The sequence below is a fragment of the Tachyglossus aculeatus genome, chromosome 1 (assembly GCF_015852505.1).
Source record: "Tachyglossus aculeatus isolate mTacAcu1 chromosome 1, mTacAcu1.pri, whole genome shotgun sequence".
Lineage (NCBI taxonomy): Eukaryota > Metazoa > Chordata > Mammalia > Monotremata > Tachyglossidae > Tachyglossus > Tachyglossus aculeatus.
Genome location: NC_052066.1, coordinates 115,091,056 through 115,118,821, shown reverse-complemented (window position 1 = coordinate 115,118,821; position 27,766 = coordinate 115,091,056). Strand labels below are relative to the sequence as shown.

At 40.8% G+C, this 27,766-nt stretch overlaps 1 protein-coding gene across 2 annotated transcripts in view; it reads right to left on the bottom strand.

Moving 5' to 3' along the window:
• The window catches only part of NBAS (NBAS subunit of NRZ tethering complex), a 352,219-nt gene that overhangs the window by 222,187 nt on the left and 102,266 nt on the right, over positions 1–27,766 (bottom strand). For both annotated transcript variants that reach the window (XM_038758591.1, XM_038758650.1), the window contains exons 15-21: positions 26,116–26,373; positions 25,293–25,418; positions 20,577–20,728; positions 19,736–19,873; positions 18,460–18,538; positions 14,646–14,750; positions 14,073–14,209 (exon numbers count right to left, since the gene is read on the bottom strand). In XM_038758591.1, the coding sequence (XP_038614519.1) occupies positions 14,073–14,209; positions 14,646–14,750; positions 18,460–18,538; positions 19,736–19,873; positions 20,577–20,728; positions 25,293–25,418; positions 26,116–26,373 (995 nt within the window). The remainder of the gene's footprint in view (positions 1–14,072; positions 14,210–14,645; positions 14,751–18,459; positions 18,539–19,735; positions 19,874–20,576; positions 20,729–25,292; positions 25,419–26,115; positions 26,374–27,766) is intronic.

Below are 27,766 nucleotides of genomic sequence, written 5' to 3'. Positions count from 1 at the left end.
AGATCCTCTGAATTCCAGGCCTGTGCTGTTTCCACTAGAAAAGTACACTAAGAATTTCAAACCAGTGAGGGAGAGCAGTGTAAGCAGCTAAAGGCTCAGGAGACGGTCTTTTAAAGCCTACATTTAGGGAAGCAGCGTGGCTCAGTGGAAAGAGCATGGGCTTTGTGGTCAGAGGTCACGGGTTCAAATCCCAACTCCGCCACTTGTCATCTGTGTGACTTTGGGCAAGTCACAACTTCTCTGGGCCTCAGTTCCCTCACCTGTATAATGGGGATGAAGATTGTGAGCCCCACGTGGGACAACCTGATCACCTTGTAACCTCCCCAGCGCTTAGAACAGTGCTTTGCACATAGTAAGTGCTTAATAAATGCCATTATTATTATTATTATTATTACAGTTTGTACCCACTATCCTGCCAGACATTTCACCACATGTCCTGTGGGCACATGATCCGGGAGAGAGACAGTGGGTGAATTACTTGGCCAATAAATCACCAGGATTAGGAATACAAATCAACTGCTGGCAGTAGGAAATCCTTTGCCCATTTTTTCCATTCCAACCTTCAATTGAAACCAAATGAAAGTACGATGCTCAACTTCGATCTCGTAGTTAAGGGGCAGAAAAATCTTTTGGCAGCGCTGGGAAGCAGCGTGGCCAAGTGGAAAGAGCCCAGGCCCATTCATTCAATTCATTCAATCGTATTTATTAAGCGCTTACTGTGTGCAGAGCACTGTACGAAGCGCTTGGGAAGTCCAAGTTGGCACCGTAATCTCCTCATCGTACCTCGCTCTCGCCTGTCCCGCCATCGACCCCCGGCCCACGTCCTCCCCCGGGCCTGGAATGCCCTCCCTCTGCCCATCCGCCAAGCTAGCTCTCTTCCTCCCTTCAAGGCCCTACTGAGAGCTCACCTCCTCCAGGAGGCCTTCCCAGACTGAGCCCCTTCCTTCCTCTCCCCCTCGTCCCCCTCTCCATCCCCCCATCTTACCTCCTTCCCTTCCCCACAGCACCTGTATATATGTATATATGTTTGTACATATTTTTTTACTCTATTTATTTATTTATTTTATTTGTACATATCTATTCTATTTATTTTACTTTGTTAGTATGTTTGGTTTTGTTCTCTGTCTCCCCCTTTTAGACTGTGAGCCCACTGTTGGGTAGGGACTGTCTCTATATGTTGCCAATTTGTACTTCCCAAGTGCTTAGTACAGTGCTCTGCACATAGTAAGCGCTCAATAAATACGATTGATGATGATGATGATGAAATACGAATGACTGAACCGGGGCCTCGTGACAATAACCAGAAGAATGCTCACCCCGATGCAGGGATGAGATCTCACCATTGGTAGGGGTAGAGCTCTACACTCAGTTCTTCTCTATTGCCATCTCCTTTTCCCTTGCTTTCCTGTTCTTAGAGTAATTTCCCCCCTTATTTTTGTATTTTATAGTTTCCTACTATGCCTCTTTAAATTCTCAATCAATCAATCAATCCTATTTATTGAGCGCTTACTGTGTGCAGAGCACTGTACTAAGCGCTTCGGAAGTACAAGTTGGCAACATATAGAGACGGTCCCTACCCAACAGTGGGCTCACAGTCTAGAAGGGGGGAATTCTCATTTCCTTGCAACCATTTTTTGGGGCAATTTGATTTGTTTCTTGTTCTTTTTCTACTGCAGTACTTTATTTCTTCTTTGTGTACAATTAGAATGTTTTAAGAATGTAAATGTGTTGTTCTGCTTTAATAGTAAGTTGGTTTTAGTTCTTACTACTGCATTAGAGTAGTAGACTGTGAGCCCACTGTTGGGTAGGGGCCATCTCTATATGTTGCCAATTTGTACTTCCCAAGTGCTTAGTACAGTGCTCTGCACACAGTAAGCGCTCAATAAATACGATTGAATGAATGAATGAATGAATGAATGAGAGCTGCTATTTCATCTCACAGTTGTTAGATAACCTGGCCTCTAGGCAGACTTCTCAGATACAAAGGAAACTACACCTATTAAAAACTGTCTAGAAATTCTGTTCTTTGTTAGTTACTTGCACATACTTTATTTTTATTAGTGCTCTGAAGACCCATGCCTACTTCCCTTTTATTTTTTTTCCCTTTTCTGTGATTTTTGTAGTTCTCCTTTTCCCCTTTTTTCTTTCTTTCTAGCATTTCCCACATTCTCCATTTGCCTTAGTTGTCTTGATTTCCCGTTCTCAAAATAACGGTGGTTAAAATGAGCTTTTTGACTCTATTCTCCCTCTTGAATAGACTTTGATAATCTCTAAAGGGGCTTAGAGAAGCCGCACTTGCTTATCTCGATTTTCCTTTTGATTCCTTCCATCCATTTGCCTGCTTTCCTATTCAACACCTTCCTCTCTCTCTCTGTTTCTTCCTTATTATCACACTGCTTCCCTGCTGTAATAATAGCAATTATTATTATGGTATTTGTTAAGCATTTACCATGTGCCAAATACCGTACTGAGTGCTGGGGCAGATACAAGATATTCAGATCGGACATAATCCCTGCCCCACATGGGACTCACAGTCGAAATAGGGGGGTGCAGGAGTCAACCCTCACGGGCTAAAATGGGGAATAAGACTGTGAGCCCTAAATGGGTGGGACATGGGACTGTGCGCAACCTTGCATCAACCTTGAGAAGCAGCGTGGCTCAGTGGCAAGACCCCGGGCTTGGGAGTCAGAGGTCACGGGTTCTAATCCCAGTTCCGCTGCTTGTCTGCTGTGTGACCTTGGGCAAGTCACTTGACTTCTCTGTGCCTCAGTTCCCTCATCTGTAAAATGGGGATTAAGCCTGGGAGCCCCCCTGTGGGACAACCTGATCACCTTGTATCCTCCCCAGCGCTTAAAACAGTGCTTTGCACATTGTCAGCATTTAACAAATGCCATCATTATTGTTATTATTATTTTTATTATTATTATTAACTCCAGTGCTTAGAACAGTGCCTGCCACATAGAACTTAAATACCGTTTAAAAAACCCCAAAACATTTTACAGATGAGAAAACTGAGACACAGAGAAGTTAAGTAACTTGCTCAAGGGCATACAGCAGACGAGCGGTAGAGCCGGGATTCGAACCCAGGTCCTCTGATTCCAGGCCCGTGCTCTTTCCGTTAGGCCACATTGCCGTCCTTGTCCTCTGTCTGTACTGGTACTTTCCCCAAACGGCAGACACTAAATTGTCCCTGGCAGAGAAGAGGGATACGGTAGATAGCAGTGTGGCTTAGTGGTAAGAGCCCAGGCTTGGGAGTCAGAGGACACGGGTTCTAATCCCGGCTCTGCCACTCTTCTGCTGCGTGGTCTTGGGCAAGTGATTTCAGTTCTCTGTGCCTCAGTTACCTCATCTGTAAAATGGGGATTAAAATGTGAGCCTCACATGGAACAACCTGATTACCCTGCAATCAATCAATCGTATTTATTCAGCACTTGATTGATTTTATAGATCCACCCAGCGCTTAGGACAGTGCTTGGCCCATAGTGAGCGCTTAACAAATACCATCATTATTATTATCATTATTATTATTATTATTCGACTGTGAGCCCACTCTTTTAGACTGTGAGCCCACTGTTGGGTAGGGACTGTCTCTATGTGTTGCCAATTTGTACTTCCCAAGTGCTTAGTACAGTGCTCTGCACACAGTAAGCGCTCAATAAATACGATTGATGATGATGATGATGATTAGGTAGGTAGATCTGCACATGAAGTCTATCTGCACCTGACAGATGATTGCCAACGAGCCACCGATCCACAGGTTCCGGGAGAGGTTGAGTTTGGTGATGCCCAGCTTCCAAGGATCATCCCTTTTAGACTGTGAGCCCACTGTTGGGTAGGGACTGTCTCTATGTGTTGCCAATTTGTACTTCCCAAGCGCTTAGTACAGTGCTCTGCACATAGTAAGCGCTCAATAAATACGATTGATTGATAGATTGATTGATTGATTGGAGTAACCTTGGCACAAACAGTGAACTGGAATGGGAAGAGAAGAATGACAAGAGGAGCAGCATGGCCTAGTGGGTAGAACCCGGGCCCGGGAATCAGAAGGACCCGAGTTCTAGTCCCAGCTCTGCTACTTGTCTGCTGTGTGACCTTGGCTAAGTCACTTCACTTCTCTGGGTCTCAGTTCCCTCATCTGTAAAATGGGGATTATGGCTGTGAGCCCCAGGTGGGACATGGATTGAGTCCAACCTGATTATCTTGTATCTACCCCAGCGCTTAGAACAGTGTCTGACACATAGTAAGGGCTTAACAAATACCATTTAAAAAAAAAAAAGCGCTGGTCTCTGGAAGAACTGCATCACACAAACTTAGGACACTCTGGTCCCTGCTCTGATTTCTCACTTCCACTGAAAACTTTTGCAAACTGAGGGAGAGGGGGAAGTGGAAAGAGTTGAAGAAGTGCGACTGTTTGCCACCAGATCTGTGCTTGCCCCATGCTCAATTACAGAAACTCAGCTCTACGCCCTTAATCAGAGAAAAAAAGCCAGAGCACACGCAAGCAGCCTACATTACAAAGCTGGCTAGAGTAAGAGACAAGCACCTCAATCACAGCATTTGCCATCTTGTCCAATTGGCAAAAAAGGTAATTGCACAGTAGCAATAATAACCGTATGTAAAAAAGCAAATTTGGAACCGTAAACATTTTTTTAAAAATTATATGCTAATCTCCAGTTTCCTTAACAATGACCGCTGAAGAACAAACGGCATTTCAAAATCAGAACCAATATACTGTGAAGGTCAGAGGAAAGAACTCCACAGTCACGAACTACATTTTGATGCCTAATCAACTTTCTATTTTAAAGGAAAATATGTAACCTAGTTATACATCTCCTGAGAATGAATGGGCCAGATGTACAACCTAATCCTGTTTCCATATTCATCTTTAACTCGCTGTTAACATTCCAAAAGTAAAATTATCCTGGAAGCCAAAAGTCCTAATAAACCATGCTTTATTACGGCTTGGCTTCCACGATAAAACTTGGACCTTCAGAAATTAAAAAGTACTCAGTTTTCATGAGACGAAACAGGCTTCGTACAAGTCCAATGAAACATAAAATGATTCCAATTTAACACAAGAACGCTATTTTATGCAAAGCGGTACCAGCTTTTAAAATAAAACCGTATGAGGAAAACTGGAAGAAAGACTCTCTTGGTTAAGAGTACAGATCCTGTCATTTTATTCTACTGTGTTTTATTCTACTACATATTCTCTCCCAAACACTTAGCACAGTGCTCTGCACACATTGAGTAAACATCACTGGCTGATTGAGTGAGGGTGAAAAATGAAAAACCAATATAAATGAAAATAAACAAAAAATCAAATCACGATCGGTCAAATATCAATAGGGATATTTAATAATTATCGAATAAAAATTTGAGTCCAATTATGGACTATTATTTGCTCCTCTAATGCCAACTCACCACTGACCTCTCGTACACATCCCTGCCTCTTCATATCCGACAGACGATCACCCTCCCCACCTTCAAAGCCTTACTGAAGGCACACCTCCTCCAAGAAGCCTTCCCCGACTAGGCCTTCTTTTCCTCTTCTCCCACTGCTTTCCGCATCACCCTCGCACTTGGATGTGCATGTTTGATTCACCCCTTTCTCAGCCCCACAGCACTTATATCTGTAATTTCTTTATTTATATTCCTATCTATCTCCAACTTTAGGCTGTAAGCCCACTATAGGCAGGGAACATAGTTACCAACTCTGTTATAATGTACTCTACCAAGCACTTAATAAAGTGCTCTGCTTAGTAAGTGCTCAATAAATACGACTGATGGATACAAAAAATTAATTCTCAAAAAACCACATTAGACCTTTAAGATGGATAAAACTGGGCTAACAGTTGGAACTGGGTCTGTTGTAAAGAGGAGGGTTTAGATTAGGGTAAGAACTAGTGCTACCCTTAGGGTTAGCCTAATCGAGAGCTAATGAATTGTTTGCTCAACTCCTGGCCTATTGATTATTGATTGATGTTTAATGTCTGAGTGTGTCATTCTGTCCTCCCCACATAGGCCAGACCACCACTCTCCCCACCTTCAGAGCATTATTTAGGTCACATCTCCTCTAGAAGGCCTTCTTTTCTCTGGCTCCCACTCATCATCATCATCAATCGTATTTATTGAGCGCTTACTATGTGCAGAGCACTGTACTAAGCGCTTGGGAAGTACAAGTTGGCAACAACTTGCAAATTGTACAACTTGTACTTGTACTTGGCACTCCCTTCTGCATCAACTGTGCACTTGGATCTGTGATTTGGGGGCATTTGATATTTGCCCCACTCTCAACCCCACAAGCACATATGTACATATCTTTAAATTATATATTATAAATTATTTACTTAAATGAATCATTTATATTAACGTCTGTCTCTCCTTCTAGACTGCAACTTCTTTGTGGGCAGGGAGTATGTCTGCCAACTCAGTGGTACGTAATAATAATAATAATAATAATGATGGCATTTATTAAGCGCTTACTATGTGCAAAGCACTGTTCTAAGCATTGGAGAGGTTACAAGGTGATCAGGTTGTCCCACATGGGGCTCACAGTCTTAATCCCCATTTTACAGATGAGGTAACTGAGGCACAGAGAAGTTAAGTGACTTGCCCAAAGTCACACAGCTGACAATTGGCAGAGCCAGGGTTTGAACCCATGACCTCTGACTCTCTCTCAAGCATTTAGTACAGTGCTTTGTCCGTATTAAGTGCTCGGTAAATACCATTGATTGATTGATTGATATCAGTTGTTCCTTAATTTTCAGTCTGTTGCAACGATTTGGCTGACAAGTCCTTCCAAAATTAACACCTATTATGTGGGGGACAATTCTACCCTCTGTAAGGGGGATCCACACTGAGATAACCTCCTAAAATAAGACGGGAGAGATTACACAGTAAGTGCCTAATAAATACGATTGATGAATTAGGGGTGGATGAGGAGATGGTGATGTGTATATATATGTACACCTGTATATATGTATATATGTCTGTACATATTTATTACTCTATTTATTTATTTATTTATTTTGCTTGTACATATCTATTCTATTTATTTTATTTTGTTAGTATGTTTGGTTCTGTTCTCTGTCTCCCCCTTTTAGACTGTGAGCCCACTGTTGGGTAGGGACTGTCTCTAGATGTTGCCAACTTGTACTTCCCAAGCGCTTAGTACAGTGCTCTGCACACAGTAAGCGCTCAATAAATACGATTGATTGATTGATTGTCTACTTGTTTTGTTTTGTTGTCTGTCTCCCCATTCTAGACTGTGAGCCCGTTGTTGGTTAGGGATTGTCTCTGTTGCCAAACTACTTTCCAAGCACTTAGTACAGTGCTTGGCACACAGTAAGCGCTCAATAAATACAATTGAATGAATGAATGATTGGGGGAATGATTCTTAGAACAGCCACAGATATTATGAAAAAGCCTGGCACCTCTCAGAAAAACTTCCTCTGTTTATTCAGTAAAGCATTTTTATCTGTGTACTGGGGGGATTTTTGAATCTTTAGTCCTACTGAGCACTAAAGTTTCCCTATGAAAATGCAGTAGTCGTCCTGATGGAAGGGAAAATGGCCTTCCAACAATTTACCAATTATGCTCCACTGTACTCTTCCAAGTGCTTAGTACAGCGTTCTGCAGAAAGTGCTCAATTCGACTGATTGAATCAATTAATCTTATTTACCACTGTACCTTAAACACCCTCTAGAATATATGCTCGCTGTGGGCAGGGAACCTGTCTACCAACTCTACTGTACTGTCTGTTCCCAAGGGCTTAGGACAGTGCTCTGCACAAAGTAAACTCTCAATAAATACCATTTATTGATTGATTGATTAAAGCTCACTACAAGGGATCATCTTACTCCTTGGTTTACAAACGAAAAATGGGATGAAACTGTTAAAAAATGTGTGCTTCTAGACTGTTTGCCTTTTCAAAGAATGTACCAAAATTCATGATAAAACAGTGAATTTAACAGGGAATTACGGAAAATCAGAAACTACAGGCAAAATGAGAAATTCCCCCCTCGAGTGTCACAAATGCTACCTTGGGACATTTCTATTATGATGGCCAGTTATAAAAAATTTCATCAAATGTGCAAACCTTTTTCTAAAAGTGTCAATTGTGGAGGCATGCAGTTCATAAAAACAGATGAGGCACCTCTGATGAGAAATGAATGCTTGCTATTTCACAATACACCATAAACATTAGATGTAGTCAATGAATTAGAAAGACATTGTCAAAGATAAAATGCCACATGTCTACCCCTCCTGCAAATTAATAATGTGTTTCCTGCTGAATGTCACATGAGTGAGACTTCATTTACGATAAACTGATTTACTCTTGAAAACTTAAAGCTGATTCCTATTACTTACGCTTTTGAGAGACGCTATTTTAATAATGCCTGCTAGAGAATGGAATATAAAGTGGAATCTAATTGGAAATGAAAACTTTTCCCTAGCTCTACTGTGATCTGGGCATCTATGAAGCACACCTCAAAGCAAGTCCATCTCTTTCTCACACGTGAATAAAGAAGTAATAAAGCCAGTTTTGAAAGTGCCCTCATGCAATTAAACCACCCCTTTTGGATTGCAAACAGAATTCATTTGATTCAAGTTCTCAATTTTAGCTTCCATGGCATAGTAATTCACTGATTTAATTCTTAAAAATAAACTGAGAAAGGAAATAAAGAAATCAAAGTGCCCGGAAAATAAGTTAATCCTTTAGAGACTTATTTTGAATTGGTTTTCTGCATAGGATTTTTTCCCCCAAATCTGAAAAGGCAAAAAGGAGATTATGCTACTTGAAGCTGAATACTCTGTCTGCCCTCTTGCATCAAATAACTTGGACGACTCATGAACTTTAAAGTACCATGCTTATTTAAACATTTGGAGAAATGCGAATGGGCATGATTTGGCTTTTCTAGCAGAAAGGATGAGTCACAAAATCATCAATCGTTGTCATTTACTGACCGCTTACTATATGCAGAGCCCTGTACTGTTTGGGAGAGTAGGAAAGTGTTAAGGATAAGCTAACACTGCAAAAGATAGAAACCAATATTTTTTTTTTAATTCAAACTCTCATGTTTCTTAAATGGAGAAAACAGAAATCGCTTCATTTTCAATAAAATAAAGGGGGCCTACACTTCAGATTTGTTTTGGGGGGAAGGGTGTTTAAGAAATATAGACTGAATCAAAGTCATGCACTTTGAGTTCCTGATTGACCCTGGAATCTGCTTGAATGGCCTACTGCTAGAATGCACTAATTACCCTATCAATTCTTATTTACTCTTTAAGTAGGAATGAGAAAGTTTTCTTTTCTCTAAGGAGAACACATTTTTTATCTATTCCATTCTACAGAAAATTCCTACCATTATTTCATTCTCGTTCAGCTCCTACTGAATTAAAGTCAAACACAGGACAGGCAATTTTTCCTAGACTGTGAACAAACCGCTTATGTCTGCAATACACACTTCCCTAAATGAGGAATTTAAAGAGGCTTTATATATCATCAATTTTTTCCAGCGTGGTAACTGTGCAGAGGGGCAAGACTAAGGGTGGGAAAACCAACCTGTTATGCAGTCTGTCATTAGGCAGGAGATAGACTCCAGGGGAAATGGTAGTGACTGGTCCCAAAAACAAGACTTTTCCCCGAACAAGGATACGTAGGAGGGGAAGACCTGATTTGACTGCCTCATGGCTGATGGTGAGGAGTTTAATATATGGGTGGGTGGGCACTCTTTGGAGGCTTTTGAGGAGTGGGGAGTCGTTTGCAGAACGATTTTTTGTATAACAAATGAGGTGTACAACAGAATGAAGCATGAATTGGAAAGGGGAAATGCTTAAGGAAGGGAGGTCAGTGAAGAGGCTGATGAAATAACTGAGTCGTGATAATAATAATAACTGTGGTATTTATTAAGCACTTATTGTGTGCCAGGCACCGTACTAAGCGCTGGGGTGGGTACAAGAAAATCGGGTTAGATGCAGTCCACATGGGGCTCACTGTCTCATTTTTAGAACAGCATGGATGTAGCCTGGATGAAGGAGAAGGGGCAGATTCTAGAGATGTTGTGAAGGTAGAACCAGCAAAATTTGGTAACTAAGTTAGGTTGAAAGAGAGAAATGAGTCAAGGATAATGCCAAGGTTATGAGGCTGTGGGATGGGAAGGACAGATGGATGTGGGATGGATAATGTTCCCAGGAGAAGGGGGTGGTCGACAGTGTCAAAGGCAGCTGAGAGGTTGAGGATAATTAGGATGGATTAGAGGCCACTAAATTTGGCTAGAGATCATTTGTGACCTCTGAGACGGAAGTTTCTGTGGAGTAAAGGGGATAGAGGCCAGATTGGAGGGGGTCAAGGAGAGAACTGGAGGAGAGGAAGTGGAACAGCAGGTGCAGACTCACTCAAGGGGTTTAGTAAGGGGTTGATGTGGCAATACCTGAAGGGAGCCAAAGGATCAAGGGATAATAGGATAGTTGGGGATAATTAGGATAGTATCATTGGGTCTGGCAAGAAGGAGGGGAGGACACTGGTGACTTCAGAGAGGAAAGGTTCAGTGGGTAGAGGGAGCAGAAGCCAGACTGCAGGTGGTCAAGATGGTGAAGTGAAAGCAGTGAGCTTAAACAACCATAAGCTCTTTGTGGGCTGGGATTGCGCCTACCAACTTGGTTATTCCGCACTTTCCCAAGAGCCTACTACAGCCGACAGCCTACTACAGTAAGCACCTAAATACTACTGATTTATTAAATGGTAGGGAGGAGAAGGGAAGACAACTGGAGAGGGTAATGGGGTCAAGGGAGAGTTTCTTTAGTATACGGTATATGTGGACATGTTTGAAACCAGTGAAGAATCAATCAATCAACTGTATTGATTGAGCGCTTTACTAATCAATCAATCGTATTTATTGAGCACTTACTGTGTGCAGAGCACTGTACTAAGCGCTTGGGAAGTACAAGTTGGCAACATACAGAGACAGTCCCTACCCAACAGTGGGCTCAAAAGTGATTGGGAGAGCACATATAACACAGTTGGTCGATAGGTTTCCTGCCCTCAACAAGTTTAGAGCCTAGAGGGGGTGACAGACATTAATATAAATGAAAAAAAATGTATGGATAGGTATATAAGTGCTGTGGGGCTGAGGTAGGTAGTGAATGAAGGGAGCAAATCCAAGTGCAAGGACAACCCAGAACGGGGTGGGAGAAGAGAAAATGAGGGCTTAGTCAGGGAAGGCCCCTTGGAGGAGGTGTGCCCTCAGTAAGGCTTTGAAGGTGTGGACAGTAATTAGCTGTTGCGCTCAGATAGAAGGGGTCACTGGAGAGTGAGCAGCTGAAGATGGCAGTCAGGGAGGGAGGAGAGGCTGGGCAAGTGCTCAAATAAAGGGTGTAAGAATCGGGGTAGATTCTGAAAAGAGGTGGGAAGTAGAGAGATGGGTAGATGCAACTGGGGAGGTGTGGCGATTTTAAGGGTTCACATCTGTTTCAGTTTTTATTGATGAAATAGATGGTAAGATCATGGAGGTGATAGATGGGGAAGCCACGGAGACTGGGAGTTTAAGGAAGGATGAGTATCAGATGGATGAGAGCAGACGGAAACCAGGATATTCATCTGCTCCACGGCACTAACGTAAGAGCAGAGGGAAGCGTACTGAGGAAGTGATCCAGGGCTGCAGGATGGTGATAGAAGATGTACAGAGAGTCAAGTGTGTAAGGGAGTTGACTGTGGATTTGTGTCAAAAGGGGAAAGGTTAGTTAGGGAGACCGAATGGGGAATAATCGTTTGGCAAAGCTGGAGGAGTCAAAAGATCGACAGTCTCTGGTGGGGAATGAGAGGGGAGGACAGAGATGCTGTGTGTGGGAGAGAAGGCAGGTGAAGGGGCTGTGGTTGAAGAGTGGGAATAGAGACTATACAATGACTAGAGATAATGAGCTATCATGCATGTGTTTAAGTTTATGAGTTAGTGAGGCGGAGCAGGAGGTCGGTGGGGTTGGAGTGAGAGAAAGCAGAAGGCTGGAAGATTTTCAGTCACAGACACATGGATGGTGACTTTCCTGAGGATTTGTGGAGGGATGGGGACGGAGAGAAGGATTCCCAAAATGGACAAAGGAGATTTAGTGTAAGAAGAAATGGGAGTTGTTTACTTACAAATAGCAATGCTGAAGGCATGATGCTATCCTGCTTCCTATTCTCTGCATCAGCCTTAGTGAATTCTACCAGGTAACGCAACTTTATCGTAAGTTTGAAAGTTACTTATTTCAAAGTATATATATCAAAGTATATATATCATAATTATATCATGATTATGTACAATAATCATGAGTGATAAGGATGTAAAGCATTTTGTTAGTGCTGGATATAACAAAAAAATCTGGTTACAAAAATATCAGTCATAGGAACAGCTCTGAACATCTCAAAGCCCTCCTGGAATCCCATCTCCTATAGGAAGCTACCCTGATCAATTTCTCATTTCTCCACCGAAAAGCGCTCCAGCTGATACTTCAGAACTTCGGATTTCCTCAGCACTTGAATACTGCAGCACATTCATGGCTGTCTCACAGGACTATCAGCATACTCTATTACCACCTTCTGAATTTATTTTCGTGTCTGTCTCCCCTACTAAACTGTAAGATCCCTGAGGGTGGGAATCATGTCTACTCTACTGTACTCTCCCATGCACTTAGTACAGTGTTGGAGAAGCAGCCTGGCTCAGAGAAAAGAGAATGGGCTTGGGAGTCAGAGGTCGTGGGTTCTAATCCCAGCCCTGCCACTTGTCAGCTATGTGACTTTGCATAAGTCACTTAACTTCTCTGTGTCTCAGTTACCTCATCTGGAAAATGGGGATTAAGACTGTGAGCCACATGGGGGACAACCTGATTACCTTGTACCCCCCCAATGCTTAGAACAGTGCTTGGCACATAGTAAGCGCTTAACAAATGTCATCAGTTTTTTTCTGCAAACAGAAGATGCTCAATAAATAGATAGACCATCTCCCTCCTTAACTCCTAATTCACACTGACTCATGATTACTCTACCATGATTTTCCCAAAACGAGATTCCTCAAGAATACATCTATCTTGATAAACCAGAAATGGCTACAATTAGACTATTCACTCCTTTACATATATTAGGAGATGCTCAGGAAAATCCACCCTTGGTGGCTAGTCTTTCAAAATGAAATTTAACTGTTCTTTTAAGATATTATGCCTGTGCCATCATGGGAAGAAATATTTAAATGTACTATATATGTCATTGTCCCAAAAAACAATGAATGTATAAACTGTGGACAGAATTCACAGTTGTAGATGGAGAGAATCACTTCATGCAGGCATATGATTCCACTGTTGTAAACATTTCCAGTAGAGATTTGTGTTCTAAAGTGGGGAGATAATCATAACTATACACAAAATCACAGCAATACTGTCATATGTATGCCCCATATTCAATCAATCAATTGTATTTATTGAGCGCTTACTGTGTGCAGAGCACTGTGCTAAGCGCTTGGGAAGTACAAGTTGGCAACATATAGAGACAGTGGGCTCACAGTCTAAAAGGGGGAGACAGAGAACAAAACCAAACATACTAACAAAATAAAATATATAGAATGGATATGTACAAGTAAAACTATTAAACTGCACTCCTCACTACCAGGATTAATATTATAAATTCCAAGATCATGAACCCAAATTTACTCTTTTCTTCTATGTTCCTCTGTCCTTTTATATAGATATGTACCAACAGCACCTTAATTTCCAGAGTTGTCAGCACCCACAGATTATACATGAGCACACAACCTATTCTAAGTAAAAAGAATTAAAAGATAGAAACCATGGACGAATGAATCCAATTCCAAGAGGTATTAGGTTGTTAATGTATTTCAAGTTAGCCAACAAATTTTACTAATCATCCATGGGCAACAGAGAAGTGCGTTAGAATTGTGGCAAGTTACCTAGGAAGTAGGAGGGAAGGCCTGTGTCCTTGAGAAGCTGGCTTTGACTAAGAGGTTTAGAGATATCAGAAAGACACCATTTCCCCCAAAAAATGCCCTTTAGTAAATTAAATTCAGGACACAGAATCTCACCATGCTTCGGGAAGCAAAACGGAATATTCATGTGGAGAAGTCGTTTCAGGAAAATTTGAAAGGATTGCAAGTCGATGTGCCAGTAAGTCTGACCAATGGTAGGTAAACAGTATTTCCAGGGCTTGCACGTTACTTTCCTAGGAATAACAAATATGAACAATTAGAACTTTGAAAGTTAGAAGTGAAATTACTGCAGTATAAATGCTTTCCTTAATAATTATAAATTATTAATATATATTTAATTAATTATAATTATCAGACATCGTTAACCCCAAACAATTCTGATTTCTTCCTTTATCCCCAAACAATTCTGATTTCCTTATCTCACATAAAACACAACTCCGTCTGTTGGGAATTTTTGGTTAATTTGAATCTTCCAATTATTAATATTTTATCAAGTAATCTAATTTTCTTTTTATGGCTTCAGTGACAAAAGCAGCATCAAAAACAAATAGAATTCAAAATTTTGATTCAGTCACAACAGAAACATTTAATAATTAAATGGCTTTCTTCACGGTTCAAAGATTCAATATTAATAAGCAAAGCTATTTCACGTTGAAAAGAGGAAATTACCCGTGCGTAAGTTCTTGCTGAGAGAATAATATTTTGATTTCTAAAAGTCTTAAAAAATTCAGCGTCATATCTCTGCTTGGCTGCATGAGGCACTCCAAGGATTTCCTGATGGGGAAATATTAATTTAATAAAAAGTCATTTAAATTCACTGACCAAAACACACACAAAAAAAAGCAACAAAACCAAAGCCTTTGTACACCTGAGTACGCCTTTTCAACAAGAAACATGAGCTAAGTCTTCGTTCTTGTCTCTAAAAAACCTAGGCATTACAACGTCTGTGAAAGCACAGTGGTCTCATCAAATGAGTGATGGTGAATAAAATTTGAGTTCTATATATGTGCTATCAAACATTACTAATCTAGTAATGAGAAAACAGTGAAGTCTAAAGTCTTGAGCTTATAATCAGAAGGCTGGTTTTGTGCCCAGTTTTTAACCATTATCCAAGAGGCTTTATGACAGTAATAATAAGCGGGATATTTGTTAAGCACTTACTATTTGCCCAACACTGTACTGAGCACTGGGGTATATATAATAATGATAATAATAACAATGGTATTTATTAAGAGCTTACTATGTGCCAGGCACTGTACAAGGCGCTGGTGTTATTGGGGCTATTATGTTGCCAACTTGTACTTCCCAAGCGCTTAGTACAGTGCTCTGCACACAGTAAGCGCTCAATAAATACGATTGATGATGATGGGGTGGATACAAACAAATCAGGTTAAACACAGTCCCTGTCCCACATGGGGCTTACAGTCTCAAACCCCCTTTCCTGTCCCCTTGTCCTGGCCCTGTCCCAATCTAGGTAGGAGAGAGAAGAGGTATTTACTGAGCACTTATTGTATGCAGAGTACTGTAATAAGCACTTGGGAGAGTATAAAATAACACAGTTAGCAGACATGTTCCCTGCCCACAACAAACTCTGCTCTGAGTTATAAAGAAAAATCAGCTGGGAAACTGAGGCACAGAGAAGTTAAGTGACTAGCCCACGGACACACAGCAGGCGTCACAGCCGGCATTAGAACCCAGGTTCTCTGACCGCGAGGGCTATGCTCTTTCCACTAGGCCACGTTGCCAGTAACTGTTCTTCCCTGTACTTCCTTTTCTGCAAATATAAAATAGGTTTATACCATTATACCAATCCTATAAGGATCGGTAAAACTTCTTTCCACTCTTCAAAACAAAGGTTGGCAATAAGATTATCAATGTTATTGCTCATTTTCATTAAAACTAACAATTACCTATGTCTCCTGTTTGGAGCAAGATTTAAATAATTCCTTCGTATGCTAAATTAGTATTAAAGGGTCAACTCAGTTCTCTAGAAGTGGGAGATCAAGAGAAATGAAATTGAATCTTCAGAAGCCCTCAACTAAACCATTAACAAATGATCCGATCTTTCAGGAAGACATAGTCAAATTAATGAGCCATAACTGATTTTCTTTATAACTCAGAGCAGAGTTTGTTGTGGGCAGGGAACATGTCTACTAACTGTGTTATTTTATACTCTCCCAAGTGCTTATTACAGTACTCTGCATACAATAAGTGCCTAGTAAATACAATTGATTCATTGAGTGGGAGAGTGGTAACTGATACCACCACCGCCACCACATAAGTAGAGTAATTCTACTCATACATCCACAATTGTAGCTTTTAGATGACAACTCACAAATAAAAGCTAAATGAATGTCTTGAACCCCAACCCAAATTACAGAAAAAAGCTCCTCCTGTTTAGAGATAGTTTTTCGGTCTATTTTTATAACAGACAACGAAGAAACATCTTAAAAATCAGCACTTTGGGAATCAGCCACCGGGGCTCAAATTCTTTACATCTTCCACCAGCCTGCCATGGTCAACCTTACTCCACCCTCCACAGGCTTCAAGATTCCCTTTTTTAATTCAGACTTCAAACCCCTTGCTGGCTTTGGATGACTGTGAGCCCACTGTTGGGTAGGGACTGTCTCTATGTGTTGCCGACTTGTACTTCCCAAGCGCTTAGTACAGTGCTCTGCACACAGTAAGCGCTCAATAAATACGCTTGATTGATTGATTGATTGACTGTCCTGCTGCTACTCTGACAGAAACTGAGCAAGAGCTTATGTTTTACAGGAAACCAGAGAGAGGGAGCATACTTAGAACAGTGTTTGACACATAGTAAACGCTTTAAAAATAACATAAAAAAGGAGGAAAAAATAATAATTTGAGAGAGAAAAAGAGGAAAACTCCTCACTGCTGGGTTCAAAACTCTCCATCACCATTCCCCGTCTTACTTCACCTCCCTTCTCTCCCTCTATATCCCAGCCCGCACCCTCCGCTCCTCTGCCGCTAATCTCCTCACCGTGCCTTGTTCTCACCTGTCCCGCCGTCGACCCCCGGCCCACGTCCTTCCCCTGGCCTGGAATGCCCTCCCTCCTCACATCCCCCAAACTAACACACTTCCCCGCTTCAAAGCCCTACAGAAAGCTCACCTCTTCCAAGAGGCCTTCCCAGACTAAGCCCCACTGTTCCTCTGCTCCCCCTCCCCTCCCCATCGCCCTGACTCGCTCCCTTTGCTTTACCCCCCTTCCTGCCTCACAGCACTTGTGTATATATGTATTTATAATTTGATTTATTTTATTAATGATGCATATACATCTATAATTCTTTTTATTTCTAATGATGCTACTATGCCTGTTCACTTGTTTTGATGCCTGTCTCCCCCCTCCTAGACAGTGAGCCCACTGTGGGCAGGGACTGTCTCTATTTGTTGCTGAACTGTACTTCCCAAGCGCTTAGTACCATGCTCTGCACACACTAAGCGCTCAATAAATACGACTGAATGAATGAATGAATGCTGATTTGACAGGAAGAATGGGGGAGAGTGGAGAGTGGGTATTTTATTATTAATTATTTTCATTATTAATTATAAATCAATAATTTATTAATATTAATTATTAATTTTTATTATAATTATGATTATTATTTGTTAATTAATAATTTATTGATTATGAATTAATTATTTATTGTTGATTATTTTATTGTTGATTATGATAGTATTTGTTAAGCGCTTATTATGTGCAGAGCACTGTTCTAAGCGCTGGGGAGGCTACAAAGGGATCAGGTTGTCCCACAGGGGGCTCACAGCCAATCCCCATTCTACAGATGAGGTAACTGAGGCACAGAGAAGTTAAGTGACTTGCCCAAAGTCACACAGCTAACAGTTGGTGGAGCCGGGATTTGAACCCATGACCTCTGACTCCAAAGCCCGGGCTCTTAAAATGTGCAAGTCGATATGCACTTATTTCCTAAGGAGAAAGAGTATGTGCATGCACGAGTATGTGAGCTTTGCTATAATGGCACTATTTGTCCAAAAAAAGCCAAATTTTGATGGGGTAGTCTTAAATACAGAATCAAATTTAAAAAAAATTGAAGTTCCAGGGAAACTAAACCATACTCAAACACACAAGAGGTGACTAAGTCACACAGTACTGAATGCTGAGTTAATGATGAGGAAGGGCAGAGAGGTTAACCCCAAGAAATTATAATAATTGAGACTGCAAACTTCCCTAGCATCCCAATTTAACCAAAAGACCTCCTTTCTCCCTCTGAAGAAAATTATTTATGGTGCTGGCCACTACCGCCAAACAACCACCTCTCCCAATTCCTAGTATTTAAGACTGCCTTTGGGATTGTAAATTTTCAAATATAACCAAGTACAAAAGTACATTTCAGCAACATCATTAGTTGTTAATGATGGTAACACGACGAGAAAACTTCATTTGAACAAAATTTCCCATTAAGAGCAATTCATATGCTTGCTTATAAAAAGAATGCTCACCTCATATGTTGCTAGTCGGTCTAAATACATTAGCAATTTCAGTCTGCAACGGCAAAGTTCCTTTTGTTCCAAGGTTAGCCTTTTGAAAAAGAAACAACAGATATTACAGATGGGTTCGAAACCACGGGTTCTCTGACAGTGGCACAAAAGGATCCTTGGAGAAACGTCATGGAACGGTGGTCTCCAAAACAACCATCATGGCATCTCTATACATGAGTCTATTGAAACCCTTCTTAAATCAGAAAACAGCCAGTATGCCATAAATTCCATTGATGATGATAAAGCTATTAATTTTGTTTTGCTTCGTGAGTTCTTTTACGGACATCCATATGCTTACTTCATTTTATGCGCTTTGAAAATAAGGTTCTTGAGCTTCACTGAGCTCCCTGTTATTTTGGTATCGTGGAACCTGGTGATAGACAGTTGCTTATCTAACCCATCTACAATTCTTTTGGTTGTGTAGACTTCCACCGGCCTCTTTTTAATTCATTCATTCGATCGTATTTATTGATCCTCATCTTTAAAAATAGTCCTAATCATTTAAGTCAATCCCTACAACAATAGTGGTATTGGTTAAGTACCTACTAAGTACCAAGCACTGCACTAAATGCTGGGGTAATAGTAATAATAATAATAATAATAATGATGGCATTTGTTAAGCGCTTACTATGTGCCAAGCACTATTCTAAGCGCTGGAGATATAGGATAACTGGGTCCCCCATAAAGCTCACGGTCTCCCTAGGAGAGAGGACAGGTACTGAATCACTATTTTACAGAAGAAGAAACTAAGGCACAGAGAGGTTAAGTGACTTGCCCAGGGTCACTCGGAGGATAAGTGGAGAAGTCAGGATTAGAATCCAGACCCACTTTCACTAGGCGATGCCGCTTCTCAAACGAAAGCTACTCCAATCCACCTTCTTTGGCTCTACTATTTCCCTCTCATAAAGTGATGAAAAGATGCACCATATAATGCTTGTAAAGTGGCAAAACTCTGCTTTTATGGCTGGCTTTATTCATCTGTTCCTGACAATGGCATGACTACCTAACATGTATTTACACTAACAAAGGGGGGCTTTTATAGAAGCATTTTATAAAAAAAAGATAAATCAACAAATCTGTACTAGGCATGATACTTAAAAACAACCCCGTTTACATCCGAATGCAATTCATTTTGGAAAACTGCATCCAAACAACAGTTATGAAATGTATTTACATATATGAAATAATGCCTAGAAAAATGTATATACAGTATTATCCAAAATGACGCTTTATTTACTTTGAAAAGGTTACTAATTTAAGCAGTTCCATTCGCTTTTTGGCTTCTTTTTCCTTTGTATTCTGTGCTTCTTTATCGGAAGATGAAAGTTCCTCATAGGGGACATTATCAATGTCCATGTCTCCAGGTAATATAAATCTGTGCGAAAGAAAAATATTACTTAGGCTACAATAGGTTTAAATCACTTCATTTAATCAAAACCAGAAAGCACACTTTTCTGTCTTTATTTCATCATGAATACTGATTTCATAGAAACAACAACAATGCATTAATTTGAATAGTTTGCTTTCTTTATATTGATCTACTCACAGGTATTTCTGGTATCTTTCACAGAGCCAATGCATCATCGCAGTAGGAGAAAATAATCAACCATAAAAGGTCAAATTATCTAGCCAAGAAATACTGCAATCTTTCAAGAAAGTTACAGGGAATTTTAAACTATTAACATTAGATGTGATAGTAGTGATGCCAAAGGTGTATTTTCAATAATTTGTGAAAAATCCTCACGGCACTGGTGACAATTTAGTTTCAGTCCTGTTCAAATGGACCAGAAATATAACTACCACCTTGAGTCACATAAGTTTTTATTTTTTAAAACATGATTTGGTATACTGTAGTTGTTCAGCCATAATCCAAGAGTATTTACATAACAATTACATGAGTTATTCTTTGAATGAAGGATAAGCACGGAGCAATTTTCAAGGATGATTTGGACTAGTGTCTTGGAGGATGAACTCTGAAAAATATCACCTTAAGAACGAAGTCCAAAAGCCAAATTGTGATTTTTCTCTCTGAAGCATGAATGAAACGCAGCTGAAAAGCGTCATTTGACTGGACCTACCTGCCACCGTCTTCTCCTTTCCCTATTGCTATAAGAGCTTCCAGGTCTGTGCCTTTTAAACCAAACTGTAATAACTCTTTAGCCGCATCCACATTCTCAGGGACTCTTTCCAAGCATTCATGAAGAACCCAAGACCGCTTCTTTATTTTACTCTGCACACAACAAAATAAATATAAATTGGGTACCATACGCTTCTTGTGATAGGCAGCTAATGATCTAAAACCTGACAACTGCCGTCTCTGAAGCAGATTAAATTGCTTTCGATATTTCACTAAGACTTTAATGATTATAATCTCCTCTAGCTGTACATTCCTTTTGGACAGAAAACATGTCTTCCAACTGTGACGTATTGTACTCTCCCAAGCGCTTAATACAGTGCTCTGCATTCAGTAAGGGCTCAATAAATACCATTATCTTGAGTAACCTTGAAACATAAAACTTATAAAGCAAAAAAATACATACTGACCAGAAATAACATTAAAAAGAAATGGCAGAACCCATGTAATTATTCAAAACCACTTTTCTGTCTAATGATCCATCATCAGAAATATAAATTTGGAGCTTTTTTATTAGTATAATCGTTTCAGCTATAACGAGGTAACTGAGTTCTGTGAATAAGTTATGGTAGCTATTAATCAGTGGGAATTAATGGCTTAGGAGGGTGATGGAGCTGCCATTTCACCACCTGCTGCAGTCTCGGTAAGGGACTCCTTGAGCTCCAAACAGTCTCCCTCCTATCAATCAATCAATCAATCGTATTTATTGAGCGCTTACTGTGTGCAGAGCACTGTACTAAGCGCTTGGGAAGTGCAAGTTGGCAACATATAGAGACGGTCCCTACCCAACAGTGGGCTCACAGTCGAGAAGGAATGAATTAGGAAGGAATTAGGGAATGAATGTTCTTTTAGACTGTGAGCCCACTGTTGGGTAGGGACTGTCTCTATATGTCGCCAACTTGTACTTCCCAAGCGTTTAGTACAGTGCTCTGCACACAGTAAGTGCTCAATAAATACGATTGGTTGATTGATTGATTAGAAGGGGGAGACAGAGAACCAAACCAAACATACTAACAAAATAAAATAAATAGAATAATAATAATAATAATAATGGCATTTATTAAGCGCTTACTATGTGCAAAGCACTGTTCTAAGCGCTGGGGGGATACAAGGTGATCAGGTTGTCCCACGTGGGGCTCACAGCCTTAATCCCCGTTTTACAGATGAGGGAACTGAGTAAAATACAAGTAAAATAAACAAATAAATAGAGTAATAAATACGTACAAACATATATACATATATACAGGTGCTATCCCTCATCAAGGGAACACAAACCTCTTCCAGTGGGAGTTCGAGCCCAGGAACGGCAGAACCCGCAAACTTGGAGCAAGTTTAGTAATTTTAGAACACAAGGGTGGGGAGGCCAAGTCGGGGGCTGTGACATTTAGAAGTAAGCATTGTGTCTGGTTCAGGGAAGACCCTTAAAATACCCCATCTTATATTCTCTTATTTCTTTTCAGTCCCCTGGCTTTTGATACCAGTGTTTTTAAGTACTCTCACTGTCCATGCTGTTTCATAGTGCCCTTATCTCCTTTACATGTCTGTCGCCCCCCCACCCCAATTACTGAGTGTTCAAACATGATCCCTGATCCTTCCAGCACAGGGACCATGTTTGAACTGCCTTATTTTGTATTCAATTGCTAGCACGAAATACGCCCTCAATAAACATCACTGCTACTACAGCGTGGCTCAGTGGAAAGAGCCCGAGCTTTGGAGTCAGAGGTCATGGGTTCAAGTTCCGACTCCACCGGTTGTCAGTTATGTGACTTTGGGCAAGTCACTTAACTTCTCTGTGCCTCAGTTACCCATCTGTAAAATGGGGATTAAAACTGTAAGCCCCCATGGGACAACCTGATCACCTTGTAACCTCCCCAGTGCTTAGAGTAGTGCTTTGCACATAGTAAGCGCTTAACAAATACCATCATCATTATTATTACTACTACTACTACTAATATTATTATTATTATTATTATTACGGCATCTGTTAAGTGCATACTACATTCATTCATTCAATTGTATTTATTGAGCACTTACTGTGTGCAAAGCACTGTACTAAGCGCTTGGGAAGTACAAGTTGGCAACATATAGACACGGTCCTTACCCAACAGTGGGCTCACAGTCTAGAATGGGGAGACAGACAACAAAACATATTAACAAAATAAATAGAATAAATATGTACAAGTAAAATAGAGTAATAAATATGTACAAACATATATACATATATATATATACAGGTGCTGTAGGGAGGTGAAGGAGGTAAGGCGGGGGATGGGGAGGAGGAGGAGGGGGAGAGGAAGGAGGGTGTTCTGTCTGGGAAGGCCTCCTGGAGGAGGTGAGCTCCCAGTAGGGCTTGGAAGGGAGGAAGAGAGCTAGCTATATGCCAGGCACTGTACTAAGCACTGGGGTGGATGCAAGCAAATCGGGTTGGACACAGTCCCTGTCCCACATGGGGCTCACAGTTTCACTCCCCATTTCACAGATGAGGTAACTGAGGCCCAGAGAAGTGAAGTGATTTACCCAAGGTCACCCAGCAGACAAGTGGCAGAGCCGGGATTAGAACCCATAACCCATAGTATATCGATCAGTCAATCAATGGTATTTATTGAGCACTTACTATGTGCAGAGCACTGTACTAGGCACTCGGGACAGTACAATAAAATAGGGCTGGCAGACACATTCTCTATTCAAAGATACAACCATGACAAATGCTTTTTTTAGGATACAAAGTCCTCTGCCCATCCGCCAAGCTAGCTCTCTTCCTCCCTTCAAGGCCCTGCTGAGAGCTCACCTCCTCCAGGAGGCCTTCCCAGACTGAGCCCCTTCTTTCCTCTCCCCCTCGTCCCCCTCTCCATCCCCCCATCTTACCTCCTTCCCTTCCCCACAGCACCTGTATATATGTATATATGGTTGTACATATTTATTACTCTATTTATTTATTTATTTATTTATTTTACTTGTACATTTCTATCCTACTTATTTTATTTTGTTGGTATGTTTGGTTCTGTTCTCTGTCTCCCCCTTTTAGACTGTGAGCCCACTGTTGGGTAGGGACTGTCTCTATGTGATGCCAATTTGTACTTCCCAAGCGCTTAGTACAGTGCTCTGCACATAGTAAGCGCTCAATAAATATGATTGATTGCTTGATTGATTATTGTGTCCGTCACTATCAGAATGCCCTACATCCTCGCTGTCTTTTATTTTATGATATTAAACACTGTAAGGGTCTGAAACCTCAAAGACAGAAAGGACTATCTAGTACAGCCTGAGGAAGACACTGGGACGAACAGCAGCATCACATCTTAGCCGACACCACTCACCTGCGCCCACAAAATCTACTTGAGAGAATGTGCATCTTGCTTTACCAGAACACACTCAGGCAATCAATCAATCAATCAATCGCATTTATTGAGCGCTTACTGTGGGCAGAGCACTGTACTAAGCGCTTGGGAAGTACAAGTTGGCAACCTGGATGTCTCTCTCTTTTTTCTTAATGGCAGTGAGTGAGAAGAACATTCCCTAATTCTCCCATCACAGAATATTCGAAGAGTGTAATGAAACAAGTTATAGCAGAACTGACTAGACGGAATTTCTCTCTGAAGCACGTTTAATATCTGAGTTTAGTTCGAAACTATCAGGCAACGCGTTAAGATTCGGTTACCCATCCAGTCCAGTGAAGCAATAAGCAATATATTTAATCATTAGTTATGATATAACTAATATCATAACTGTATATATGTATATATGTTTGTACATATTTATTACTCTATTTATTTATTTATTTATTTTGCTTGTACATCTCTATTATATTTATTTTGTTAGTATGTTTGGTTTTGTTCTCTGTCTCCCCCTTTTAGACTGTGAGCCCACTGTCGGGTAGGGACTGTCTCTATATGTTGCCAACTTGGACTTCCCAAGCGCTTAGTACAGTGCTCTGCACATAGTAAGCGCTCAATAAATACGACTGATTGATTGATTAGTTAGAAATAAAATATGCATGCACAACTTGGGAGTACACAAAGCTTTTTCCACAATGCATGTTTTCACTACAAGCTTTGGCTACATTATTGCTAGGGAATTAGGGAATGAATGTTCATCTGGCAACCCACGTTTATTCAGATTCAGGATGCTCTGGCATCAGAAGAAATGGTCATATACGGACAGCAATGGAGGGGAGAATTTCCAAGCGAACTGTCTTTAAGACGAAGCTTTGCAAGAACATAACTCCACCTTATATGAAAACTAGGTGTAGTGAAAAGTTAAACAAATTAAGTTGTTCTTAAGTTGCAAAAACACTTTACCTTTTTGTTTTACAGACAATGTCAAAGAACAAATAGCAATTTTCTGAAAAAATCATTGATTTAAGAATAAATCCAACTGGAGCATTTATATTACTTGATTATCTTGAACTTCTTGGCATTACGTGAATTGAAAACATTTCTTCTTTAAGTATTATTTATGTATCAGAGTTTGTCATGAAATAAAAATTAGATATATTGGGAGAGCCTTTTCTAATTAATTGCATTTTTCTAATAAGCTATAGAGCAAAATAAGAACAACTTTTCCAGTCTAGCAGACTGCCTTTGCTATGTATAGTATAGTAATACACAATACAGACTGTTAAGAGTTTAGACACACGCAATAAAATGAATTTCAAACGTACCAAATAATCCTGAATAGAAGCAACGTTAACTGTTGATTTCCTCCACTGCCGCTGATAGACAAGATCAGTATCGAGGCCATAGGTATGAGCCAAAGACAATGCCTCGCTGTATTCTTCGTTATCAATCTTTGACAATAAAATTAGGAACAAAGTACACTTCATCAATATATGACCCATTAGGTCACTCTGAAGCAAAAGCATTCTCACAAGTTCAGTCAGAAGAATGTCCCCCTAACTTTTATTTTACCAACTCGCAACACTTCCAGGTTAATTCAAATTTAAGCTTGAGCCGTTGAATCCGTAAATAATGAAAGAACCTATTTTGCCCAAAATCTTTTGCTTCCTCCACCAACAAAAATATGCTGACTTTTTATTGCCCCTCCTCTCTACCTTCCCCAAACCCAAACAATGCTCCTTCAAGCAAGCAATAAAGAACTCCCCCAAAATGCAGCAGAAGTTTGCATAAGGTGAAGCATAGAAACTGCATACATGAAAGGATTCATCTCTCTTAGATAATAAAGAGTTCTTCTCCAGCTATGCTCTCTTATAATAATAATAATAATGATGGCATTTGTTAAGCGCTATGTGCAAAGCACTGTTCTAAGCGCTGGTCCTTGAAGAGTAACCCACTTCCAAAAAATATTCTTTGCCCTTCCTGCTGCTTATGTCAATACTCGATATGACATTTATAAACTTCCTGTTATAGTACAATGATGACTGAAAAAATACTACTGAGGTGCAAGGGATAATCTTCTTCTTCCAGATAAAAGAAAACCTCCCCTTTTCTAATTCGGTTTTTATGCTGACAAAAAGAGTCGCTCACCTTCCTCTGGTAAAGTTCCTCTGGAGTGGTGGATCTGAGACTCACAAGGCGGTAGTTTTTAGTAACGGTGCGGGGACGCTTTCGAGGAGGAGCAAATCGCTCCATTTCAGTCACAAAGTACAGGCCTTGCTTTAGGTAACCAAAGTACCTGGCCTTCGCCGAAGTTTCTTCATCAGAATCAGAGTCGTCTTCTCCTTCATCCTCGTCCCCGGGCCTGTTCTCTAAGCGCGATCTTTTTTGAGCCAGTTTTATCTCACACTACGTTAAAATAGCAGACATGATGGTGAAAACTGATAAAGTTGCTCTACTTCACAAAGTTAAGAACATGGCAGGAACAGTATCGAAAGAGTCATTTTGTTTCAATTCTGTTTAATTCACTTTTACAACACCTTGGTGAATAAGACAATCCATGGTTTGTGAGTAAGGGTATCACTGGCTTCAAAACAAAATGCTAGTTTAATAATATGAATAAATAGTAATGAATAATGATGGCATTTGTTGAGCGCTTACTATGTGTGAAGCACTGTTCTAAGCGCTGGGGGGGATACAAGGTGATCAGGTTGTTCCACGTGGGGCTCGCAGTCTTAATCCCCATTTTACAGATGAGGTAACTGAGGTGCGGAGAAGTTAAGTGACTTGCCCAAGGTCACACGGCAGACATGTGGCGGACCCGGGATTAGAACCCATGACCTCTGATTCCCAAGCCCGGGCTCTTTCCACTGAGCCACGCTGCTTCTGAAGCCACATGGCCTAGTGGAAAAAGCACAGGCCTGGGTCCCTGATCCCAGCTCTTCCAGGTATCTGCTGAGTGACCTTGGTAAAGTCACTGCAGCGTGGCTTAGTGGAAAGAGCCCGGGCTTGGGAGTCGGAGGTTATGGGTTCTAATCCCAGCTTCGCCACTTGTGAGCTGTGTGACTTTGGGCAAGTCACTTAACTTCTCTGGGCCTCAGCTGCCTCAGCTGTAAAATGGGGATTAAGACTGTGAGCCCCACGTGGGACGACCTAATTACCTTGTATCTACCCCAGTGCTTGGAACATAGTAAGCGCTTAACAAATACCATCATTATAATTCTCTGTGGTTAAGTGTCCTCAACTGTCAAATGGGGATTCCATGTCTGTCCCCTCCTACTCAGTCCCTGTCCCACATGGGGCTCAAAGTTTAAGTAGGGACTGTGTCCAACCTGATTACCTTGTATATACCATGGAATTTAGAACAGTGCTTGGTACATAGTAAGCACTTAAATATAATAACAAAGCTCACCTCCTCCAGGAGGCCTTTCCAGACTAAGCCCCTTCCTTCCTCTCCCCCTCGTCCCCCTCTCCATCCCCCCCATCTTACCTCCTTCCCTTCCTCACAGCACCTGTATATATGCATATATGTTTGTACGTATTTATTACTCTATTTATTTTACTTGTACGTATCTATTCTATTTATTTTATTTAGTTAGTATGTTTGGTTTTGTTCTCTGTCTCCCCCTTTCAGACTGTGAGCCCACTGTTGGGTAGGGACCGTCTCTATATGTTGCCAACTTGTACTTCCCAAGCGCTTAGTACAGTGCTCTGCACACAGCAAGTGCTCAATAAATACGATTGATTGATTGATTGAATAATATGAACTGTGCACTGTGATAACTAAGTGGGGTGAGTAATT